The 19,630-nt window shown below is 39.7% G+C and overlaps 3 protein-coding genes across 8 annotated transcripts in view; 2 read left to right on the forward strand and 1 right to left on the reverse strand.

The window, feature by feature from the left end:
• Positions 1–3,049: 3,049 nt before the first annotated feature.
• LOC109483085 (UBA-like domain-containing protein 2) lies at positions 3,050–6,777 on the reverse strand. Its single transcript, XM_019786063.1, has 3 exons — positions 6,556–6,777; positions 6,361–6,429; positions 3,050–4,115 (listed from the first exon to the last, which is right to left on the reverse strand). The coding sequence occupies exons 1-3, from the start codon at positions 6,664–6,666 to the stop codon at positions 3,924–3,926; spliced, it is 372 nt and encodes a 123-aa protein (XP_019641622.1). The 5' UTR covers positions 6,667–6,777; the 3' UTR covers positions 3,050–3,923.
• Positions 6,778–6,892: 115 nt separating this feature from the next.
• The window catches only part of LOC109482596 (E3 ubiquitin-protein ligase MGRN1-like), a 24,061-nt gene continuing 11,323 nt past the window's right edge, over positions 6,893–19,630 (forward strand). For 4 of the 6 annotated variants that reach the window (XM_019785381.1, XM_019785425.1, XM_019785418.1 and 1 more), the window contains exons 1-7: positions 6,893–7,451; positions 14,089–14,207; positions 14,418–14,506; positions 18,306–18,458; positions 18,575–18,692; positions 18,891–18,957; positions 19,210–19,262. In XM_019785381.1, the coding sequence (XP_019640940.1) occupies positions 7,364–7,451; positions 14,089–14,207; positions 14,418–14,506; positions 18,306–18,458; positions 18,575–18,692; positions 18,891–18,957; positions 19,210–19,262 (687 nt within the window). In that variant the 5' untranslated portion in view covers positions 6,893–7,363. The remainder of the gene's footprint in view (positions 7,452–14,088; positions 14,208–14,417; positions 14,507–18,305; positions 18,459–18,574; positions 18,693–18,890; positions 18,958–19,209; positions 19,263–19,630) is intronic. The other 2 variants (XM_019785391.1, XM_019785399.1) reach the window with 2 other exon arrangements.
• LOC109483000 lies at positions 8,285–11,155 on the forward strand. The gene has a single exon (XM_019785961.1). It carries the CDS (start codon positions 9,786–9,788, stop codon positions 10,629–10,631), a length of 846 nt encoding a protein of 281 aa, XP_019641520.1. The 5' UTR covers positions 8,285–9,785; the 3' UTR covers positions 10,632–11,155.

A 19,630-nucleotide genomic window follows, 5' to 3' on the forward strand; every position in this document is an offset into this window, starting at 1 on the left:
TATCGTCAGTAGCACATCGTCATCCGGTATGAAGCGTGCGTCACTTGTTCCTGTCTGCGTGTGTTCAAGAGAACTGTTGATCTGATGCGGATGGATGTGGCATTACGCCTCATTGTAACTGCGCCATCGTGCAATACAATTTAGTTAGTAGCTTTGTTAGAATCCGTACGTTGTACATCCAGTAACTCAATAATAATCCAGACCTATAGATGAATCAAAAATAGAATATTCGGTCAGGAGACGAATTTCCAATGCCCCATGTCACAGCACACACACGTTTTCATTTTTCACACAAACAACATCATGTTTATCAGAAGTGCAAATGTATGTCCTAATTTGTGAAGAAAAAACTAGAAAGCTTCTGAAACTACTTCTGAGACATACACAGGTGCGAAAAGGTTGATACTAGTAACTAAAGGTTCAACTTGGCCCGAGGATTGTTTATCTTGCGTGCTATCATAGGCAGCCAGACAGAACATATGCTGTTAGCACGATGTTGCACGGTGAAAGTTCAAAGCCGTCAACTCCATCACCCACTGCCATCACGGATTACCCCCGACAGCACTGACTGATGCTGGTACCGTACCCTTGACTCAATGTCGTGCCTGACTCACTGAACAAATATGACCAAATATCACAGCGAAGAAGGCATTGTCTGCAAACCCATTACAATCATTTATACAGTGCCAATGTCCATGCTCAAACTTTGGACGCTGATTTTGGTTGAAGATTATCCGGATCCATTTACTATTTAGAATTCTGATACTACAATAGAACCTCACCAGTGTGTCTCATTAGATTGCGATGCTCTTTCGCTTGTCACGGTCTGGCTGATATAGGGAAGGTTCACAAATGGTCATCTGCAAAAGTTGCTGCGTGTTCTCAGACTGAAAATAAAATAAAAACAACTACACTAGATTGTACGTACTCATACTTTCCCATCTTCAATTAGATACTTTGAGGCCTTCCCTGTAAGTAGATAAAGCACCATCAGAAGCAGTGCCGAATTTTAATTCTTCGCGATTTATTTATTGAAATCTCGCAGTGTGATTGACACTGGGTTACATTCAATTCACAATGTGTCATATGGGCATACAATGTTGCACGCAACAACTCTGATCTGTCCTTTTTCATGATTCTCAAGTTGAAGGACGCCAGAAACCATTATGGTGTAACTAACATATGGTGATGTCAGGGAACCTACACAATTACAAAACATACTTAAAGAACTGATACTAGTAACCTGCTGCAAACCGTGAACAAATATGGCTTGTTATGATGCTCAGAGCATCCGTTGACGTATTAAAGAAGCTCTTGCAATGGCTGTCACTCCAAACTGTGAATGTTATGATAAAATTTCATCCAAACAGGATGGGGGTCATCTACCTGTGACAAAGTTTTGTCAGTTTTTCTTAACAAGTTGTTTTTTTTTAATTCCTCATTAACATTCCACTCCTACATACAAGCGATATTGGTCTGTCCCAAACAGTCCGAATGACAGCAAAATAAAAACATATCTGTTACATGTTGATTGAGGTCAGAGGTGAAAAGGACATTATGTAGTAGGCTTGTTGACCTGTTAAAAAGATATCCTTATTTGCCCGTGCTCTTCACTTCAGTATATTGGCCCCAGGAAAAAAAAACTCCGAAAAAGAGCCATATTACTATACAAAAGATGATTTCAGAATGTCATACTCAAATTGGAAAGCATTTCAAATGAAGAAAGAAGTAAGATGATGGGGTAAACATTATTGTTGACGTGGACTTTGTATTGAGAGTCATGCATGGCAGAAACTGGGTCACACCCTACTTACAACATGTGGACATTGTGCAAACAAGAACCAACATTTAACAGGTCATGACATATACATGTAGTCAGTCAAATTTGTGTAGTCACCATAGGTTGGCAATATCTAGCATGGGATCGATTATATGTACGTTTGTGCAAAAATGCTTTGTCACTACTGTATATATATATTTATATATATACAGTGGATTTCAATCTGTAAAATAGATGGAAGAGAATATTATGTCTTTTGGCATTGCAAATTGCTCTTGCTATAGTTTATGCTTTATATTTACCCCCAATACAGAGTACCCAAGAAACGTTGATTAATAGGAGCAAGTATACACTGATATCACCATACAGATGCATGAAACTGACCTATGCCCAAGCAGGGTTGTATAGGGACAAGTGGTGTCTAAAATTAGCCATAAAAATACATGCAAAAATTCAGCAAAAAATAGGTTGACAGTGGGTGTTGGAACCAAAGCTTATTTGTGCTGGTAGGTATAACATGGAGCGAGTGGATCAGTTTCCACAGAGAAGGCACGAGAGAGATGGTAGAAGGTTTGGTAAGTGTGTAAAGGTTTGGTAAGTGAACAGAAAACCTGCTCTTCAAAGGCCACTCCAATAATAAAATGGGTTAGTTCCTATCCATGAAATTGAAAAAAAAAAAAGTTTCACCAGCAGGTCAACAGCAAGACAAACTCTTAGGGGCAAAGTCTGAATTTTGGCTGTTCGAATATGAGAATTACATTCAATTTTTACTCCCAACCCTGTATTGTCTGTTTTACTTGAAAACCAAGGAAATGTGACAGTATGCAAGTACACATTCCCTTTGACTTTATTGGTGTATTTTGTACAGTACAGTGAGGGTACATGTCACCAATATAAAACCCTTTAGTTGCTGGAATTCACAGCTGCCACATCATTGGGCAACTCACTATTAGGTCACTCCCTGTGGCCTAGGCTGTTGCACATACTGACCATGACTGTAATGTATTGACTTACATAATCCTACCATCACTCGCACAAGTTTAGTCCAGCGCTAGATGGAAAATCACCCAAAGTCTGGCTTCTGAGCACAAGAGGGAGGTATGGATTAAACAATGCAATATATACCTAAATGTAGAAGTATTGACTGTTTCAGTCTGTGGAGTAGAATCAATGCATTGGGATATATTCCTGTTTGCTGCATGTCAACACTTACAACATATCATACTACCTAATAGTAACCATAAATACACAGGAAACAAACACAAGAGGTTTCACTTTGTGTGTATGGAATCTTTTATTGCAGGAGTTCTTGAGGGGTATTTCAATGTCTTTTAGTCTACGCTTTTATCATAAGTTTCTGGATATTCTTCTTACTGCATTTCTGTACAATTCTGAGGGCATTTTTCGCCTACATATAAACACTTGCATCTGTGGTGTATTACCTCACCACTGAGTCTAGAACACCAAACAAGAATCCCAGAAAAAGTACAAAATACAGCAACATGCAACAGTTGGTTACTAGCATAAAAAAAAGAGAACTGTAGTCACTTATCATGGCGAAAATACTATCACACACACATAGATAACAAAATTATAAGGATACACACATATAACACCTATCTATATAACAGGAAACAGAACATCCTTGTATATATTCCCAGCCACAGCTGAAAAGTCTTTACAAAATTTTTTGCATTACATCTCCCTCTCATCAGCTCATCTTTCTCTCTACACACGTATGTACACGTCTGTTACAGTGTAATATCACCTGAGACATAATTATTCAGCGTTCAATGTCAAGAAACACATCTCTTATCATTTCATCACTCCTTGATTGTAGTACCACCTGGTTTAAAGTTCCACATCCTTGCAACAAGGCCCTAATTATGATCCATTTCATTAACTGACCAGTACGTCATCTCTCTCCCTGCCTACTTGTCATGCGTGGTAATCGACTGACTCAGCCTCCTACATACAATTTCATTAGCCCCATCTAGATTTGTGCCTTTTTTATAGTTCCTAATCCCTTTTTGTATATTTCTCTCGGACTAGTCCATATTTCATCAGAAGTATACAAGACAGCCATTCCACATCTTCTACTGCATGGTAAGCTGTGCCGTTTAATAGTACCCGTGTGTTCCTTTCATCTCTGTGCGTTTACTTCCATGGGTTGTTGGCTATTTGGAGGTGAGGAAGCTAGGGGGCTGACAGGGCTGCAACTGTATTTTGTTGTCCCAGGACTGGCGCCGGTGTCTGATGCTTGTAGCTTGGAAAACGCTGTTAAAGTGTCTGGGAAGGCAGGCGGCGTGGCTGGCGTGTTGGCTGGCGTACACATCTGCGGGGAACAAAACAGGATGTAAAGAAGTTATTGAATTGTTGAATTAGGTGAATTAGGGCTTATGGACAGGTTAGTGTTTAATGGACTGAAAAACAATTTTGAATGAAACTGTGTAAATGCCTAAAATAGAAGAAGGAGTAAGATTCAAGCTTTACAATGCAGTGATTCCATGGTAAATACTAACTAAGAGACCAAAAACTGGAAAGGCAAGCTAACTGGGTGGAGATGATCTCCAATACTGGACTTTGAGCCCAGACTCACGGGACTACTATTGTTGTTGTTTGACAGGTAGAACTCTTCACGTTCCTTCTGAATTTGAGCAGTGAACCCTTACAGTTATAATGTTCAGTTGTAACCAAACAAACATGTTAGGTTGAAACTTGAATGACAGTTTCCCTCTCCTCTTGTATGTTGCACTCAGTGCATATCCTCCAGTGTTTATGTATGTTTGTCGTCCACGTCACTCTACATTGTACATACACGTATACAGTACAGGCCTTATGCCATTCCTTCAATACAGGCTTTAGTTTATAATCTCCTTGGGGAAAAAAACTGAATCATACACCCCACCACAGACAATCACCTTAGGGGAGTTTAACTAGAACCAGACACTGGCAGTTGTACATAACAGCAGTTGAGTTGTGCTAAAACCAAACAATGACTTTTAAAAACAGGGGTCCAGTTTCCGCTCAGACCTTTGGATGGCTATGTTTGTCTGTCGAATCTGGCTACAGGCCAACCATGTACCATGCTAAACAGGAAATGACAGAAGCTATCCTGCACTCAACATCTTCAAACATTTGTTCTTACGGTCATAGAATACTGGTACCAATAGTAGGTGATAGATGCCTCATACTCCCACAACACCCATTAGTGAGTCAGTCAACTGCATGCAAACGTTGGTTGCGATACGGTAACACAAAAGGGCTGTCTTTGTTGACAGTCCTTCCTGCCAGCATTCATAACAACCATGGACTCAAGGTTACAGTTGGCAGACTATCAACCAAAACACCTTCCAAGAAACCATAATCAATCTCAAAGAGATCCAACCCCTCACCTACAAGAATGGCAAAGACATTTCTATTTTATACTTCAGAAACAAAAAAGGTTAGGGCTGATAATTGGCTCCATGAATAACATTGCTTCTTTGAAAACAAAATATGCATTACATTAATCAGTATATTGATTTGTAAAATGGCTTCAAATCTGTAGCATAATATTGTGTTCTTAAAAGTAACATGGTGGCTAATTTAGAAATTGGTCTGCACATAATATTACCAATGAATTTACCATTGTATTAGCAATCTAGGACCTTCTGACAACAAAAGAATACTAGTAGATACAATCTTTCAGGACAAAATAGAAACTTAAGTCAGTTTTCCATGTAGTAAGAAATCAATAATGCTGCAAATCAATCAATACTGCTGCCAATTGTTTTATGCCTGCAGTTTTTCTATTTGTTTTTACAGTGCTGAAATCACAACAGGGTGACAACATCAGCTGAGTCACCTTGCAGGAAGAAGAATGAATTGTGGGATACCTATACATCAAAAGCAGAACAAATTTGCAAGTCTCCTGAGAACAGTGAATATTCAAACCAGTTTAGACAGATTTCGTGAAAGCCAATATGAAAGATTGTCAAAAAACACAATATTTTTCTCCCAATAGATCGATTTGAATACCAGCAGTTGCCTGTCACAGAAAAATTTTATGACATGCATGCCTCTACACCAAAAAAAGGCCCTTTCTTTTTAAACCCCCTTGGTTACATCAACAAAGGCACATGTTCATATCATGAAACAATGGAACACTTTGAGCACATCATTTAACTTCTGAAGAAAGTATTTTCAGTTCAGGAATCCAAAATCCAAAAGTAGTGAGGGACTGTGAGGAAAAGAATGATTGCAAAAGAGAAAGCAACATGGCCGCCGACTGTTGTGGATTGGCCCCGTAGGGGGTGGGGTTCCGTAAAAAACATCAACAAAGGGAGAGAGACCCAAACAACTGTCCAAAAATTCAAAGATTACGATGGCTACGAGGTTAAAATGATGACAGATGTGAGCAAGGCTTTTTATTAACAGAACTGGGTTGAATAAAACGACTGCCGCTATTCCGAGCCCCCTGGGGCCCTCTCCCTCCCCACATCGCCATGCATCGTCATTGTAAAGCCCATGAATGCATGGACGACATTCCGAAAACAAAAACACAGACGAAACCTCCACAAAACCCCGGCTCAACTTACCGGATGATGCCCGCCATGGTGTCCGTGAGCGTTGGGCACAGCTTCTTGGAAGAAAATACTTAGTGCAGTCTGCAAAAGGAGAGTGGCAAGAGTTAGCCATATAAATATGTCAGAGGAAAATACTGACAAACGACCAGTGTCCATGATGAAAACAAATACACGCCATGTTTGATCGTATTTTGCTCAGCCACCCACCTCAAACTGCCAGTGGGCCTTCTGAAGTAGCGTCTTCGCCTGGTCAAACGTACAGCCAGCCGTCATGACGAACTGGTTGATCATAACGTGCTCTCTCAAGTTGTCTCCCATCGCTAAAATCTAAGATTTTGGGGGTCTAAAGTGTCCCTTCTCCACAGCTCCACGGCGAATGTTGTCCCTATTTCAGCACGCAATCGCCTGATGGCAGTGACGTCACCTGGAATCGCACTTCCTGCCTTCTGATTGGTTGGCTTTAAAACAGGGCGTGTTCCCGCCACGGCTCTTCCAGGAATAGCTTTCCCTCCCGGCACATCTGAGTAGAAAATACGACCGTGAACGCAAAAATCTCCTCAGTCAAACTAAAAAAGATGCGAGTATTATTGGCGACTATTTCCCTGACATATGTAATGCAATAATGTGAATGTCATTCCAGTTTTAAGGGAAAAAATGATCAATTTGGCTAATATGTGGTTTTAGGTCAAAGGAGAAAGATAGCTGCTTTCTTGCTGAGGAGATGGTTAATTTTGTGATAAACCTTGAATACTGGAGCTATAGTTGGGCCCCACTGATGAGAAATAATCCATTAGAAGGTTATGAAATCGGTAAAAACAAAACTGTGATAGATCATGTGCCCCAGACAAACATAAACAAAGAAAGGAAGGATGAATTGTGGGATTGCTAATTAGCATATCATCGACGTCCGCCATCTTATTTCTCTTCGGGAAGCAGAAAATGGGAAAAATACAGTGAACATTTTTACAAAATTGTGCATCTCTATAGATGTTAGAGTGCTATAGATAGCAGGAAAATGGGTGCATTTACAAGTAGGCAAAATGCTGGTGTAGAAGAGCTGGACATTGCGGCGAATTCAGCCTACAGATATCCCCCGAAATCAGGTAAGAAAAGACCGATGCACTGTGTGGTAAAGGGCTTAGTCGAACTTGAAAAAAATTATGTGCATAGCGATAGGTTTTCGTGGCGTGTTTTCCTATTTTGGGGGTCTTCCATGGGTCAATTTTAAGTTTAGGATTATGCTAAATGTACAAAGATACGCATAACACAAGATGAAGAAGTCGGATGTGGGGAATCCTTTGTAAAATGGTTCTGTGTTACTGTAACTTTTCTGTTAGTTTTGCTTTTCAAACTAGTCCCTTGGCCACAATCTTTTTTTTTCTTCAATTTTTTGATTTTGCACATTTGTAAAAGCTCTAGACATAGACATAGAATTTCGTATTGATGCAATGCTCATAAGTTCTTGTATCTTTCAAATATTATGTGTAGTGGGCCAACAGATGATTTGATTGATTGCTTGGTTGGTTGTGAGTGATTGAGATTACATTCAACGACGATTGAGATTACATTCAACGACTTACATTCAACTCAGTGCAAAAAAGGCATTATATTGTTGATTTTGGTAACCTCACTCCTTTGAAAGCGTAGTAAATGAAGCCTGATTGTCACTTAAAGCTTTATCATAAAGCTATATTTTATTTAAGTTTCATAATTGATTTTAGGTATTGATAATAGCTTTGCACTGCACCTTTGCAGGGGTACATGAGTACATTTTGGCAGTCACTTGACTTGTCCAGGCAATTTCTGTTTTATATATTGCCTTAATGTCATACATGTAACTCTTGTGCAAAATACTTTGGATTGAAAAGTCTTTGTTGACTTACATTACGACCCATCTGAATCCAGGCCATTAGGTACCCTTACTGGGTAATGAGGCCGTCTTCGTGGTGTAGACAGTTTGGGCATTCAGTAGGAGAAGACGTATCCGTATCTATCAGGGTGATCCTTCCACTCTATAGCCAACTTGGTCTTGAATACATTTACTGAGCTGCTGTTTACTGTGGCTGGTGACAGTTTATTCCAAATTGGGGTTGTTCTTGCAGGGAAGAAGTTGGACCTGGGTCCATTTGATTTTTGTACCTGGTACTTGTAGGCATGTCCTCTAGTCTTTTTCGATAAACTGGGCATGAACATTACAATCGAAAATACATACGTAATGTACTGTGCTAGTACACAATAGGTGCACATTGGCATGCAGCTACATTGGTGGTAAAATTGAATTGATAGATACATATCAAATGGAACTGTTTTTCCCAATATAAGTATAATCATAACTATGAATTACTACATGTATGAATTAGAGGTCCATCAATAACTAATGCATATTAAGACAGAAAGTTAATTTGATTATTTCCTCGTTTGATCTTGTGAGAAATTATGTATACTTGACACTATGATGTGAATACACCTCAAGTAACACAATATACATGTACATTCAAATCACTAATAATACTACAGCTACTACTAGTAAGTTAGTACTAGTATACAGATATAGTTGAACGATACAACCTAACAACAAAATGTTGGAATAACTGCCAATAGCACTGACTGTATGAAGCATGTTACATGTAGTTTGATTGGAATTGATAATATGGATAGTTATATTTATGGTAAAGTGCATATGCATTGCAGTGTCTACTAGTACTTATCAAGACAATGGGCAAGGGATTGTCACCGTCTTAGCACCTCCTTGGAGACCTATTCTTGGGTAAACAGCTGATCAGAAAGAGTGGCAACTGTTGTTTGACTAATTCATGAACTCAGACAACTGTTACCCAGCTGCCCTTCATGCTAATTTTGTAGTCTGTATATAGAAACTGCCCCGCCAGGGGTGATTGTGGGCCAGTCTGAGCCTTTACAGCCTGCATGCTGCTGAGGGATTTCCTTTCTTGCACTTGGTTTGGTGATATAGAGCTGCTTTGGAGTTGGATTTAACTGTGATCCTTTGCCTTTGACTGTGACCTGCTGCCACCCTATTTGTGCCTGCTACAGAGCTCCAGAAGAACAGGATTTCTCAGACCCTGGTGTGTGTGGCTGCATGAGAGAAGAAAGGACCTGTCAGTGTGTGTATGCTGTCTTCCCAAGCATAGTCTTTATCTCTGGGCCCAGTGACTTCTACCTTATCTTCAGAGGACGCTGCCAATGAAAGGGAGAGCTTCCATCCAGTTACTAGTAATCACATCTGAGAGGGAAAATTAGAAGACAGATTTTTACCAAGTTCAGTTCAGCTTAGGACAATTGTCTGCTCCGGTGCCAGAAGGCTTATTCCCAGTGGACTACGTGTTTTGAATGTAGAACTCTAGCAGCAGGTGCAGTGGCAAAATCCTGTTGCTTTCATTTTCCTAGATTTATCTTATTCCATCACTGTTGTTGTCACTATGCCAGCCCCTAGCCTTTTTAACATCTGCGTGCATTCTGTAGGCGATATTTTGTTTAAGGCTCATAACGGTAATCAAGTAGGTATTAGTGCTGCTATCAAGGAATTACAGGTTCCTCGGACAGTTACAAAAGACCTGGTGTCCTTCTTTACTGATGTGCAGTTGGATGAGTTTTTCTATTCTGTGTCACTGGTACTACATAAACCTCTGGCGGTAAATCTGGAGAAGGTCAAACGGCAGACGAAGCGCCCATGTACGATTGGCTGGCGATGGCCTGGTACATACGTCTTCCTGACGGATGCAGAAACAAGGCTGAGGTTCCGCTTTATCGAGCCCCACGAGTGTACTCTGATTGTCGTCGGCATGCACGCTGGAATGGTACCACTGTCTGAAGTCATCAACCTGCTACATTTGTATGAAATACTCCCGGTTGACACAGATATTTCCGAGTACTCCTGTTCATCAAGCATGAAGGTAGCCAAGGGAGGGAACCCACCAACTCTGGCGTACAAAATCGCTCACCGGTACGAGGGACCGCCTGAAGAGCTGCCGTACATGCACGAGCTCTACCGCCGCAGTGTGTTAGGGAAGAAGAACATATGCATTGACAACATACCCGGACCCTTCGGACACAACTTGGTGTACAGAAATCATCTGAGCAAGGTTCCCAGGGGAGTCAGCATGGGAGGAGATCCACGGTTACAGTTTGCGATCCCAGCCCTGTACATTGACAGTGACTATGAAAACGATGAAACAGATGATGAGTCGGATTGTGATGACGACAGCTTGTGCTCATCTTCAGATGAGTTATATGTAAGTGAAGACGAATGGAAAGAATCAGAATAATTATCAATGCAGAAGGGATTGTGACTATACTATATAATCATGGTGAGGCTTTTAATCGTTGTAATGATTGTGTGTACATTCTAAATCTATCATGGCTGGATGTTGTGTGTTACAATGGCACATGTACAATGGTACATGTAAAGAAATCATCGGTGAACATAGAATTCTAGAGATGCAGAATTTACAATCTGTATTATCTATTTTGAGTAGAATATTTATGGATAGATATGGAGGACTGATTTTATTTCATACTTAATGCTGTAACATAATTGTTGAGTAATATTAGGCATTAATATTAATTGTATATACGATTTAAAATTAATTTGGACTATTTATTTATATTCAGGGTGAGTATATGGAAGTTTTTAGGAATTGATATGAATTGATTTTACAGTAAACAAAATATTGCAGACATGAAGATTTAATCCCTCTATATAATATACTCATATCTGAATTATGATTTCTGGTTATTACCGGTATGATTGATTGATTCCAATGCAAAAATACAGATTTATCTGAAACAACTAACTATTGTCCTGTGTCAGACATTGATTCCCTGAGTTTGTTGTCTGTCTGATCTATCTAAAGCAAGAACGGACCTGGTACTAGAAGACCTGGTACTAGACGTCAGTCACTGAATGACCATATACAACTTAGTAACCAAAACTAGATTTGTGCAATCCTTGTTGTCATGATTGGAATATGATGCAACATGTAGAAGTATAAGCATGATTTAAAAGACAAGAAAGCACAAAATGTAACAAAAATGCGCAGAAAATGTACTAGTATCTCGAGCCACAATCATGTATGATAGCAAACGCTGTTTGGTTTGTTGAGAAAAAGATTACTTGTGAAGGGCATAAGGCGTGGAGGTGTGGCCTTGGCCCAGTTACGCTACTCTACATATCACAGGTAAACAAACTGCTATCTCTGCTGGTAAGTGCATAATGAGGTAGCCTTGTGTGTATAATTTGCCCAGAGGATTGACCACTCAGATGTCACAGAGTCTTTGAAGGAGAAAGAAGGATAATGACCAGAATTATCTGCGGAAGGCATGAATTGTTTTGCCACAGGGCACACAGGCTGTGTTCATGTGTCAGTGCGTCTGTGTACAAGAGGTGGAAGGAAGCGTTGTCTGATCAAGAAATGCTGCTCAGCTGTCTGTTTTGGTACACATGACTGGGGAGCATCTGTCAGACTATTTTAGTATTTAGTATTTTGCTCTTGAAGGCCACTGCCTACATAAGATATCGCAGTCCCCATGCAACTGATGCAAACACATCCACACAATCTTTAAACTTGCACACATGTTTGTATGAGGAAATGGGCAGTGCATTTATATTGGTCGTGACTCGTAAGTGCAGAAATAATTTCTAGGTTCTATAATGTAGAGAAAAAGAACAGAGTGACGTTGCCAGTGGCAATGATGGAATTTACATCCTGTATAATTTAGTCCCCTCCCCCCCATCCCAAATTTGGAAGAGGAAGACATTACTTTAGGTCAAAATCAGAGGTTTGTATTAGGCAAGGCCTATGGGAAATTAGTTGTTCCAGGCCTTGCCTCAGTGGCCTGCTAGGCATGGTCAGCTGTCAACACCTGTTCCCACTATCACGTTCTGAGCTCTTTGAAGTGGTGAAATGGACTGTGGAGACTCCCAAGCCCTTCTCACTACTGCCCTTCTACTTACATTAGACACACAAGACTTGTGAACTGGGAATGGGATAACATCATAGTAATTTGTTAACCAAGTATGGCTTTGGATTGGAGATGCAAGCATTGGAGTGCATCCAAATGACATGATGTTTCATCATCTAATGTTACATTACTGCTCCAACATTTAGAATGGCCAAATGCTCATACCAAATGTTTTTTCTTCTGGCTTCATGGTGTCCCAGTTTGCTTTTTAGTTTCATATTTTATGAAGTACATCAGACTGAGCCACACTCGACACTGATTTTTTGTGCATTTGTTTATTCAGGAGCTACAAGCCCCTGGCACATCACATCACATACCGGGTAGCACATGTACACCCCCAGAATACAGATGCACAGTCCTTACATAATACTGTCCATAGCTCACGCAGACCTAATGACCTAGCCATGATAGATTCTATGGCTGAAGAGAGCCTTTGGTGCGACTGAGACTGTATGTGACTGGAATTTTAATGGTATACACGCAGATTACAGATAAAGTCCTGTCTGGAAAGACCTGAACTCAGACTATACAGAATTATGAAGCAAGATTTTGGGATTGTTAAAGTGATTTGCTTTCCTTCAGATTGTTTATCATTTTCATTTACATGTTGTAATTCTATTAAAAGTGGAATGGTATCCAAGGAACAAGTACATGTATTGGCTAAGCTAAGGGCAAATTTTGGCCTTGGGTGAAATTTAAAGACTATTATATAGGTCCTTGTATATTAGGGCAGCTGTGTGGAAAATGAAGGCAGGACATTTCAGGAAACACCAGATTGGGGCATCAGTAACATAATACAGGACAAAGAAAAGATGTGTCGTACCACTAAATCGTTTACTGCATTTTGGTATTTTTTAAATGGATTGTGCAGTCTGTATGTCTTGTTCTTTTACTTGCAATGTGGTTTTATCCAAAAGTTATATTTCAACTAGAATACAAGGAGGCGGAAATTACCTACTTTGTTACCTGAGCAGGTGAGAAAGTTGTCTTAAGCAAATAATACCCAAAGGCCATGCTCTACTTTACCATTAATAACCAGGCATTATTATCTGGGACAGTTTTATAAATATAACAACACTAGTAACCTGGCTTCTTGGAAACCAAAAGGAAGTTTACAAAGATCAGTCCATTTTCAAAGCCCTGAGGGATCATTTTGTAAAACTTCATTCATTGTTGACTCCTAAATCCTACAATGATATCTACTTTTTAGCCAATGGTAGTTCTATAATTGCTCTGGAAGTAATTAAATCAAATCTGTAGTTGTCTATTCGTAATCAAGGTTTTGCAGTACCAATAATGACTTGTTGGTATTTGTACCTGTAAGCTTAATTGTTACGAGTGGCAAAAATGTCTTGTATATTGCATAGCCCTTTTGCCATGCCTGACTAGACTACGACTTTACTGGTCTCTTCAGAATATATTACCCTCCAGGACTTTAGATCCTGGCAGATAAAGTCTGCTTTAAACACACAGTTCAGGAAGGTTAGAAAAACATGCCAGAACCTGTCAATGTGCATAGATAACAACTAACTGTGAGAGTTAGGAATGTAGCTTTGATCATTTGAGAGACATATCTATTTATGTTTGATGCTTACTGTGCAAAAACTGCGAACCTAAAATCAGCACAAATATTTATGGTATTACAATCACTGTACGCCTGTAGGTAAGGAAGTGAAATCTGAGGTTTCCAATAAAAATGGCTTTAAAAGTCATCAGTAACCAGCACATGTACCTCAACATCATGTCCTTTTTTACCCGCAGGATGCTACTTTGGCAGCCATTTCATCATGGGAGGGGAGCGGTTCGACACCACCCAGCCAGAGGCCTACCTGTTTGGAGAGAACTCAGACCTGAATTTCCTGGGGAACAGACCACTACCAGTGAGTTTTTCAGCTTCTGTACCTATACCTTGGTGCAGAAAAGCTTTGTCTTGAAAAGATTTCCTGAGAAAAAGAACTATTGGACTTCTGTAAGAAATTTTTTTTCAGGTACTTAAGTAGACTTTAATGTGTATTTTGCTTTATTGAAAGATACCAAGCATCAAAGTGTGTACATGTGTATGTACATTTGTACTTTGTTTTCTTCCACAGTTTCCCTACCCTGCACCCCAGCCAAATGAACCTACAAAAACTCTGAAGAGCCTGGTCAACATCAGAAAGGACTCTCTCAGACTAGTCAGGTAGGTTGTGGAAGAGCAAGATGTGAAAACGTGAAGGCAAATCATTTAACAATCTTTTAGGGGGGACTACATGGGCCCCCTCCCTGAGTGTAAACAGAGAAATATGTTTCATCATCGTCATCAAATATGTTTATGTCATTGATAGTAATGCCTAAAGTTCCTTCAATTTTTGTGTTCACTCAATAGATGAACTGGAGTGTTATGTAACTTGGCCGACTGCAATGACATTGCATTGATTTATCCACGGGACTATATAAGCATCCTTTTCTGCTGCAACAAAGGAAGAGAATGAATATTTTATAGTGGATCAATATGGTTACCAAGTGTAGCCTGCCCACAGAGGAGGTTATGTACCTGTCCAATGAAGGGTGATTTAAAGGAGAACCACACCCTTCTGGTGTGAGGTTTTGGAGTTGCGGTAACTCTGCTGCATTAAATTTAGATGGTTGCACAAGGTGACCCCATGTTGTTCTTTAGATAGGTATTACTATTACAATCTGTAATGTTTTGAAAAAAATCTTCGCAAGGTTTTTTTGTGAAGCTCAGATTGAAGAGACAGTTTGGAAAAACCAAATCACTAAGCAGCAGGTTCTCCCATGTTGGCCTCAAACTCAAAGAGTACATTGCTATGCTCAAAGTAACCAAACAAAAGAAACAAACATCCAATAAATAATCAAGTTGAAATTAACAGAGCTCTGAATAACTCCCAACTCCTAGTTTATGTCCTTGGTTGACTTTGGCTGTCAGCTAAAAAAAGTGCATTTTCCCACAAGAAAACATGTTTATGCAGCTCCTATTGGCCCAGACAAGGTTTTATGGATGCATTTGTCCCTGTTTTGAGGTTTTGAGGTCACGTCTGCTCACTGATCCACTTTACTGATTTATGCTCATGAACAAACTGCTGGCAGGACTGGACAGTGGCTGTTCCATCACTAGTACTCACTCCCCATCAGAACTGGGTTGTTTCCTGCTGCATGTACATGAAGTAGTACTACTAGTAGCAAAATGTGCATGAACTCCTTTGTAGCATGAACCATCAGAAAGAAGTTAGGGTGCTCTTAAAAACCCAAGCTGCTTGTCAATTTTCAACCTAGTCGCTACTTCTAATATTTGTTATCTAGTATTTGTTACTCATTGTAGAGAATGTAACATCATTGAAAATTACAAGTCTTCATTGCAACATAGCATATTTGGTACTTGCTTGCATAATCACCATGCCAAAAATAATGCTTATACTTTTAGTTAGTTAGATTTTTCTCCATAAAGAGTAGTACCTCTCCAGAAAGGGTATGCCCTGGTTATTTATTCCAGACGTGTGTCCCTGTATCTGGTTGAAAACAACAGTTAGATAGCGAGCAAGGTGAAGGTTTGACAGAGATTTCTCAAAATACACACTCATAACTCACTTTAAAGGTCATGATTTTAGTTGTTGAAAGGATGGTGTAATATGTAACAGCTGTGATTTAAGAAAACAAACACTTTCAAGCACTGTCACTGTGTCCAATAATTTGAGCTTTTGCCTTTAGTTGATTTTTTATGAGATAGAAATAGCTTCCTATATTGCCAGGTAACCAATAAATAGCAGTCTAGGCTGTTCTGAATCCTTTCATTGACATACATGTTAACAGCTGTTGTGTATGGCTAGGTTCAACAAGGCACTTAACATGTAGGAACATATCTTCTAAACATTAGCCTGGGTGCCAGACTGTTGCCAGGGCCAGTATACAGGCTAGCTCCTGGCTCCACAGATATTATGTCTCCAACCATACATGTAGACTCATACATGCATGTTATGCAAGGTATCAAAAATATTTTCAATGGACTAAGATGAATTGTATAATCTGGCATAGGTCATTTGAGATGTCACCTGCACTGCACAGGTATGTAGGAATTTTAGATTTGAGCCATGCATTTCAATAGCTCTAAAACAGGCTTTTTCTCACGCCCATATTGCGCAGCCATCCAGTGCCTTCATTCACTGAAGTATATGATGCGAGACACAGTTTAAGTAATTGCTTAGACCTTCTTTCTTTGCTCAGACTGAGGTATATTTTATCTTCTTCACCAGAGCCTAGAAGCTCAAGGTAAAGCTGCAAGGCTACTGCCATTCTGCCTAGCAACAAAGCTATGATTGGTTCCCATTTTACAGGCAGGGGCTGATGTTTACAAGTGGTCCCACCTGGCCAGGGACCAACATTCCGAGGTGGTAAACACAGGGTGCCCTGTTACTATTATGGGTCTGACCCCCAGGTGACCTCTACAGATGTTGTTCTGCCAGTCACCAGGCTCTCTGTGCACAGGGCTGGTCCATTTTAGGATGATGAAAGGGGTGCAGGGAGGATTTCTGTACCTGTCAGTTCCCTCCCATCCTTATGATATGTAAAAAAAAAATCTTATACCCACCCATTTTTCTAGAAATGTTATCCAGGCTTATGTGATATCTACTCATCATTTAATCGTTTGTTCATTTATACATGCTCAAAGAAAAATGCAGGTTTAGATTTATTTATTTATTTAGATGACAGCAAAAGAATGTCTTTTATGACATAATGATTCTCATTGGTGACAATACCATAGAATTAGAAGTGCATTTTCTACTTTTTGTATAAGCTGAGAAGGCAATATTTGATCCTTGATATGCTTGACACAGTAAAGTGAATACTTGTCCTTTTAGAATGTTGTTGGTACATGTGTAACATTTGTGCCTAAGCGACATGTAGTTGGTCGATCATGTAGTTGTTTGGCAACATCTTAAGTATCTTGAGCTAACAGTGGTCTGGGTTGAATGTGTATATTGCCACTTGGTTTAAAGGGCCCCACAACACTGTTTTCATCTCAAACAACATGCAGGACTGTTTTGAAGCGAAGCGTTCAGTTACAAAATATTGTGGTGTCAGTATCTCCCAAGCCAGCATTACAGAAGTATTAAGTTTGTCCGCCATACAGTACCTTGTGTATCTAACCCCAATGGGTCGACAGTGGAAACCTACACCAGTCAATGGGGGTCCTTTTGAATAGCCAGACTTGAAGTTGTAAAATGTACCAACAATTTCATTATTGTAGTCTTACATACATCTATGATCTGTTGGTGAGTTGCTTTTGACAAGTTTTGTTTAATTGCAACAAGAGGTCTGCAAAGTTGGCAAAGGGAATCTTTTGAAAACTTACATGGAACTTTTCTTATTAAACATTGTCATAAATTGTGTTTGATAGGTATATATGTGTAATACATGTATGTGTAAACTGTGGAGAAACTGTTCGTTTTGATTCTAACAAAATTGTGACTCCAACAGCTAAGGGGTTGTTCAAACACAAACTGCAATATCTCAGGACCTCCACGAAAACTGCAAATATCTGGAACAAAAGATGCAAGTGCTGGGGGATATTGTATGGCAGTATCAGAAAACAGATAGAGAGGTATATCAGGGATAATGTCTTGTCTTGCAGTATCTCTCAATGGATATCAAACACCTTACAGGATTACTGTGTTTCCTGTAAATATGCTCTGCTATTATATGATTTGTTCTGTGTAGATTCAAGATTGGTTTTCCCATTTGTGGGTTTGTAGTAAATACAGCTTTAATGGCACGGGTGAAATGAATATCCTATCTTTGGGAAGGATGGTAAACATGAGCCCCCTAGTGTCTAAATTCAGTACTGCACCAAAAAAAGTTGTTGCTTTTCCTGCAATGGAAATGAGACTGAAACCTTTACTCCTTCTTTTTACAAATGTTGCATGTCACTTGTCACTTGAGAATTCATTAATTTGATTGTGGATTTTATTTCTTTTCTTCTTCAGAGTTGAACCAGATCCTGAACCAGAAGAAGGGGAGGATGAGGAGAAGGAACATTCTCCCAAATACAACGTGGAGTTCACGTTTGACACAGATGTCAAAGTCGGCATCACCATCCACTACTTTGCTACAGAGGAGATTGTCAATGGTCTGGCTGTGTAAGTACATCTACATAACAATTGTTACTGCACTTTGAGGACAGATTAAAGCTTGGAACGCAAAAGTTTAAAGAAAATGCTGTATTGTCTTTAACACTTTCTTGTTGTTAAAACAGGTACACTTCCAATGACCCAACGCTCACCTCTGAGACAGTCCACTACAAGCGAGGAGCCAGTCAGATGTTTAGCCTGCCCAGCCATGTGCTGGAGCCCAGCATGTGGAACATCGATGATGTAGGCACCTGAAATCTTTTACTCTGTCATTCTTTTTAACCATTGATATGCTACAGGCTGTATATGCCAGGTTTCATTATTACAGTAAAGGTTATCTTTTCATTAGATGTTCACAGGATTTTATCTTTTAACGTGGTTTGGTTGGAAACTGATATAGTATTACTGGTAACAGTTTGATTTTTTTTCTTGCACCAACAGTTTAGCTATGATGCAGACAAGCAGGTCATCCCCATGGTGATTCAGTGTTGTGTAGAGGAGGAAGAAGGTAGGCCTTCCATTTACATGTTTGATGGTCTTTCTTAGGAAAATATGCAATAAGCTAGTTTGAATGTGAAATAGCTTACTGACTGTTTCCTGTATACGAAATACAAAAATACTTACTGAAGAAGTCATTTGTGTATTTTTTATTTCAGAAATGACATATATATAGAATGTCCTATTGCAAAGCTGCTGAATGAGAGTTTTTAGCTACATTGTATTAGTATGTTTAATCATGTTTTTTTTCTTTTACCTATAGAACATGCAGAAAACTTAGGGCATGCCCACATGCTGTTTGCTACATTCGAAAAGGTAAGTTGAACTTTACGCATTTTGCTTGGTCTAATTACCTTCGCCAAGAAGGTTATGTTTTTAGTAGCGTTTGTCTGTGTGTGTGTGTGTGGGTGTGTTTGTGTGTGTGTGTGTGGTTTAGCAAGATAACTCGAGAAGCAGTGGATGGATTGGAATGAAACTTGGTAGGTGGGTAGGACTTCATGAGACCTAGAAATGATTAGATTTTGGGCCCCCTGGCGGCTTTCCTAGGTACTGCAGCTGAACTTCCGGTTTTGATATCTCATGTTCTGGACATGCTAGGGTCACGAATTTTGGTTGGTAGATAGCTCTTGGGGTAGGAAAGAAGTGACATAAGTTTGGGTCCCCTAGCGCCTTGTTCTGGAACT

Source organism: Branchiostoma belcheri, unplaced genomic scaffold, assembly GCF_001625305.1.
Source record: "Branchiostoma belcheri isolate BF01 breed outbred unplaced genomic scaffold, Haploidv18h27 scaffold11, whole genome shotgun sequence".
In the NCBI taxonomy this organism is placed as follows: Eukaryota; Metazoa; Chordata; class Leptocardii; order Amphioxiformes; family Branchiostomatidae; genus Branchiostoma; species Branchiostoma belcheri.

Bases quoted from the DNA above. Each gene is read 5' to 3' on its own strand.
- LOC109483085 (XM_019786063.1), bottom strand. From the start codon at position 6,666: ATGGGAGACAACTTGAGAGAGCACGTTATGATCAACCAGTTCGTCATG. The intron at 6,430-6,555 runs GTGGGTGGCTGA...CTCCTTTTGCAG, and splicing joins AGGCCCACTGGCAGTTTGAG to ACTGCACTAAGTATTTTCTT. The intron at 4,116-6,360 runs GTAAGTTGAGCC...TGTTCCCCGCAG, and splicing joins ACCATGGCGGGCATCATCCG to ATGTGTACGCCAGCCAACAC.
- LOC109483000 (XM_019785961.1), top strand. From the start codon at position 9,786: ATGCCAGCCCCTAGCCTTTTTAACATCTGCGTGCATTCTGTAGGCGAT.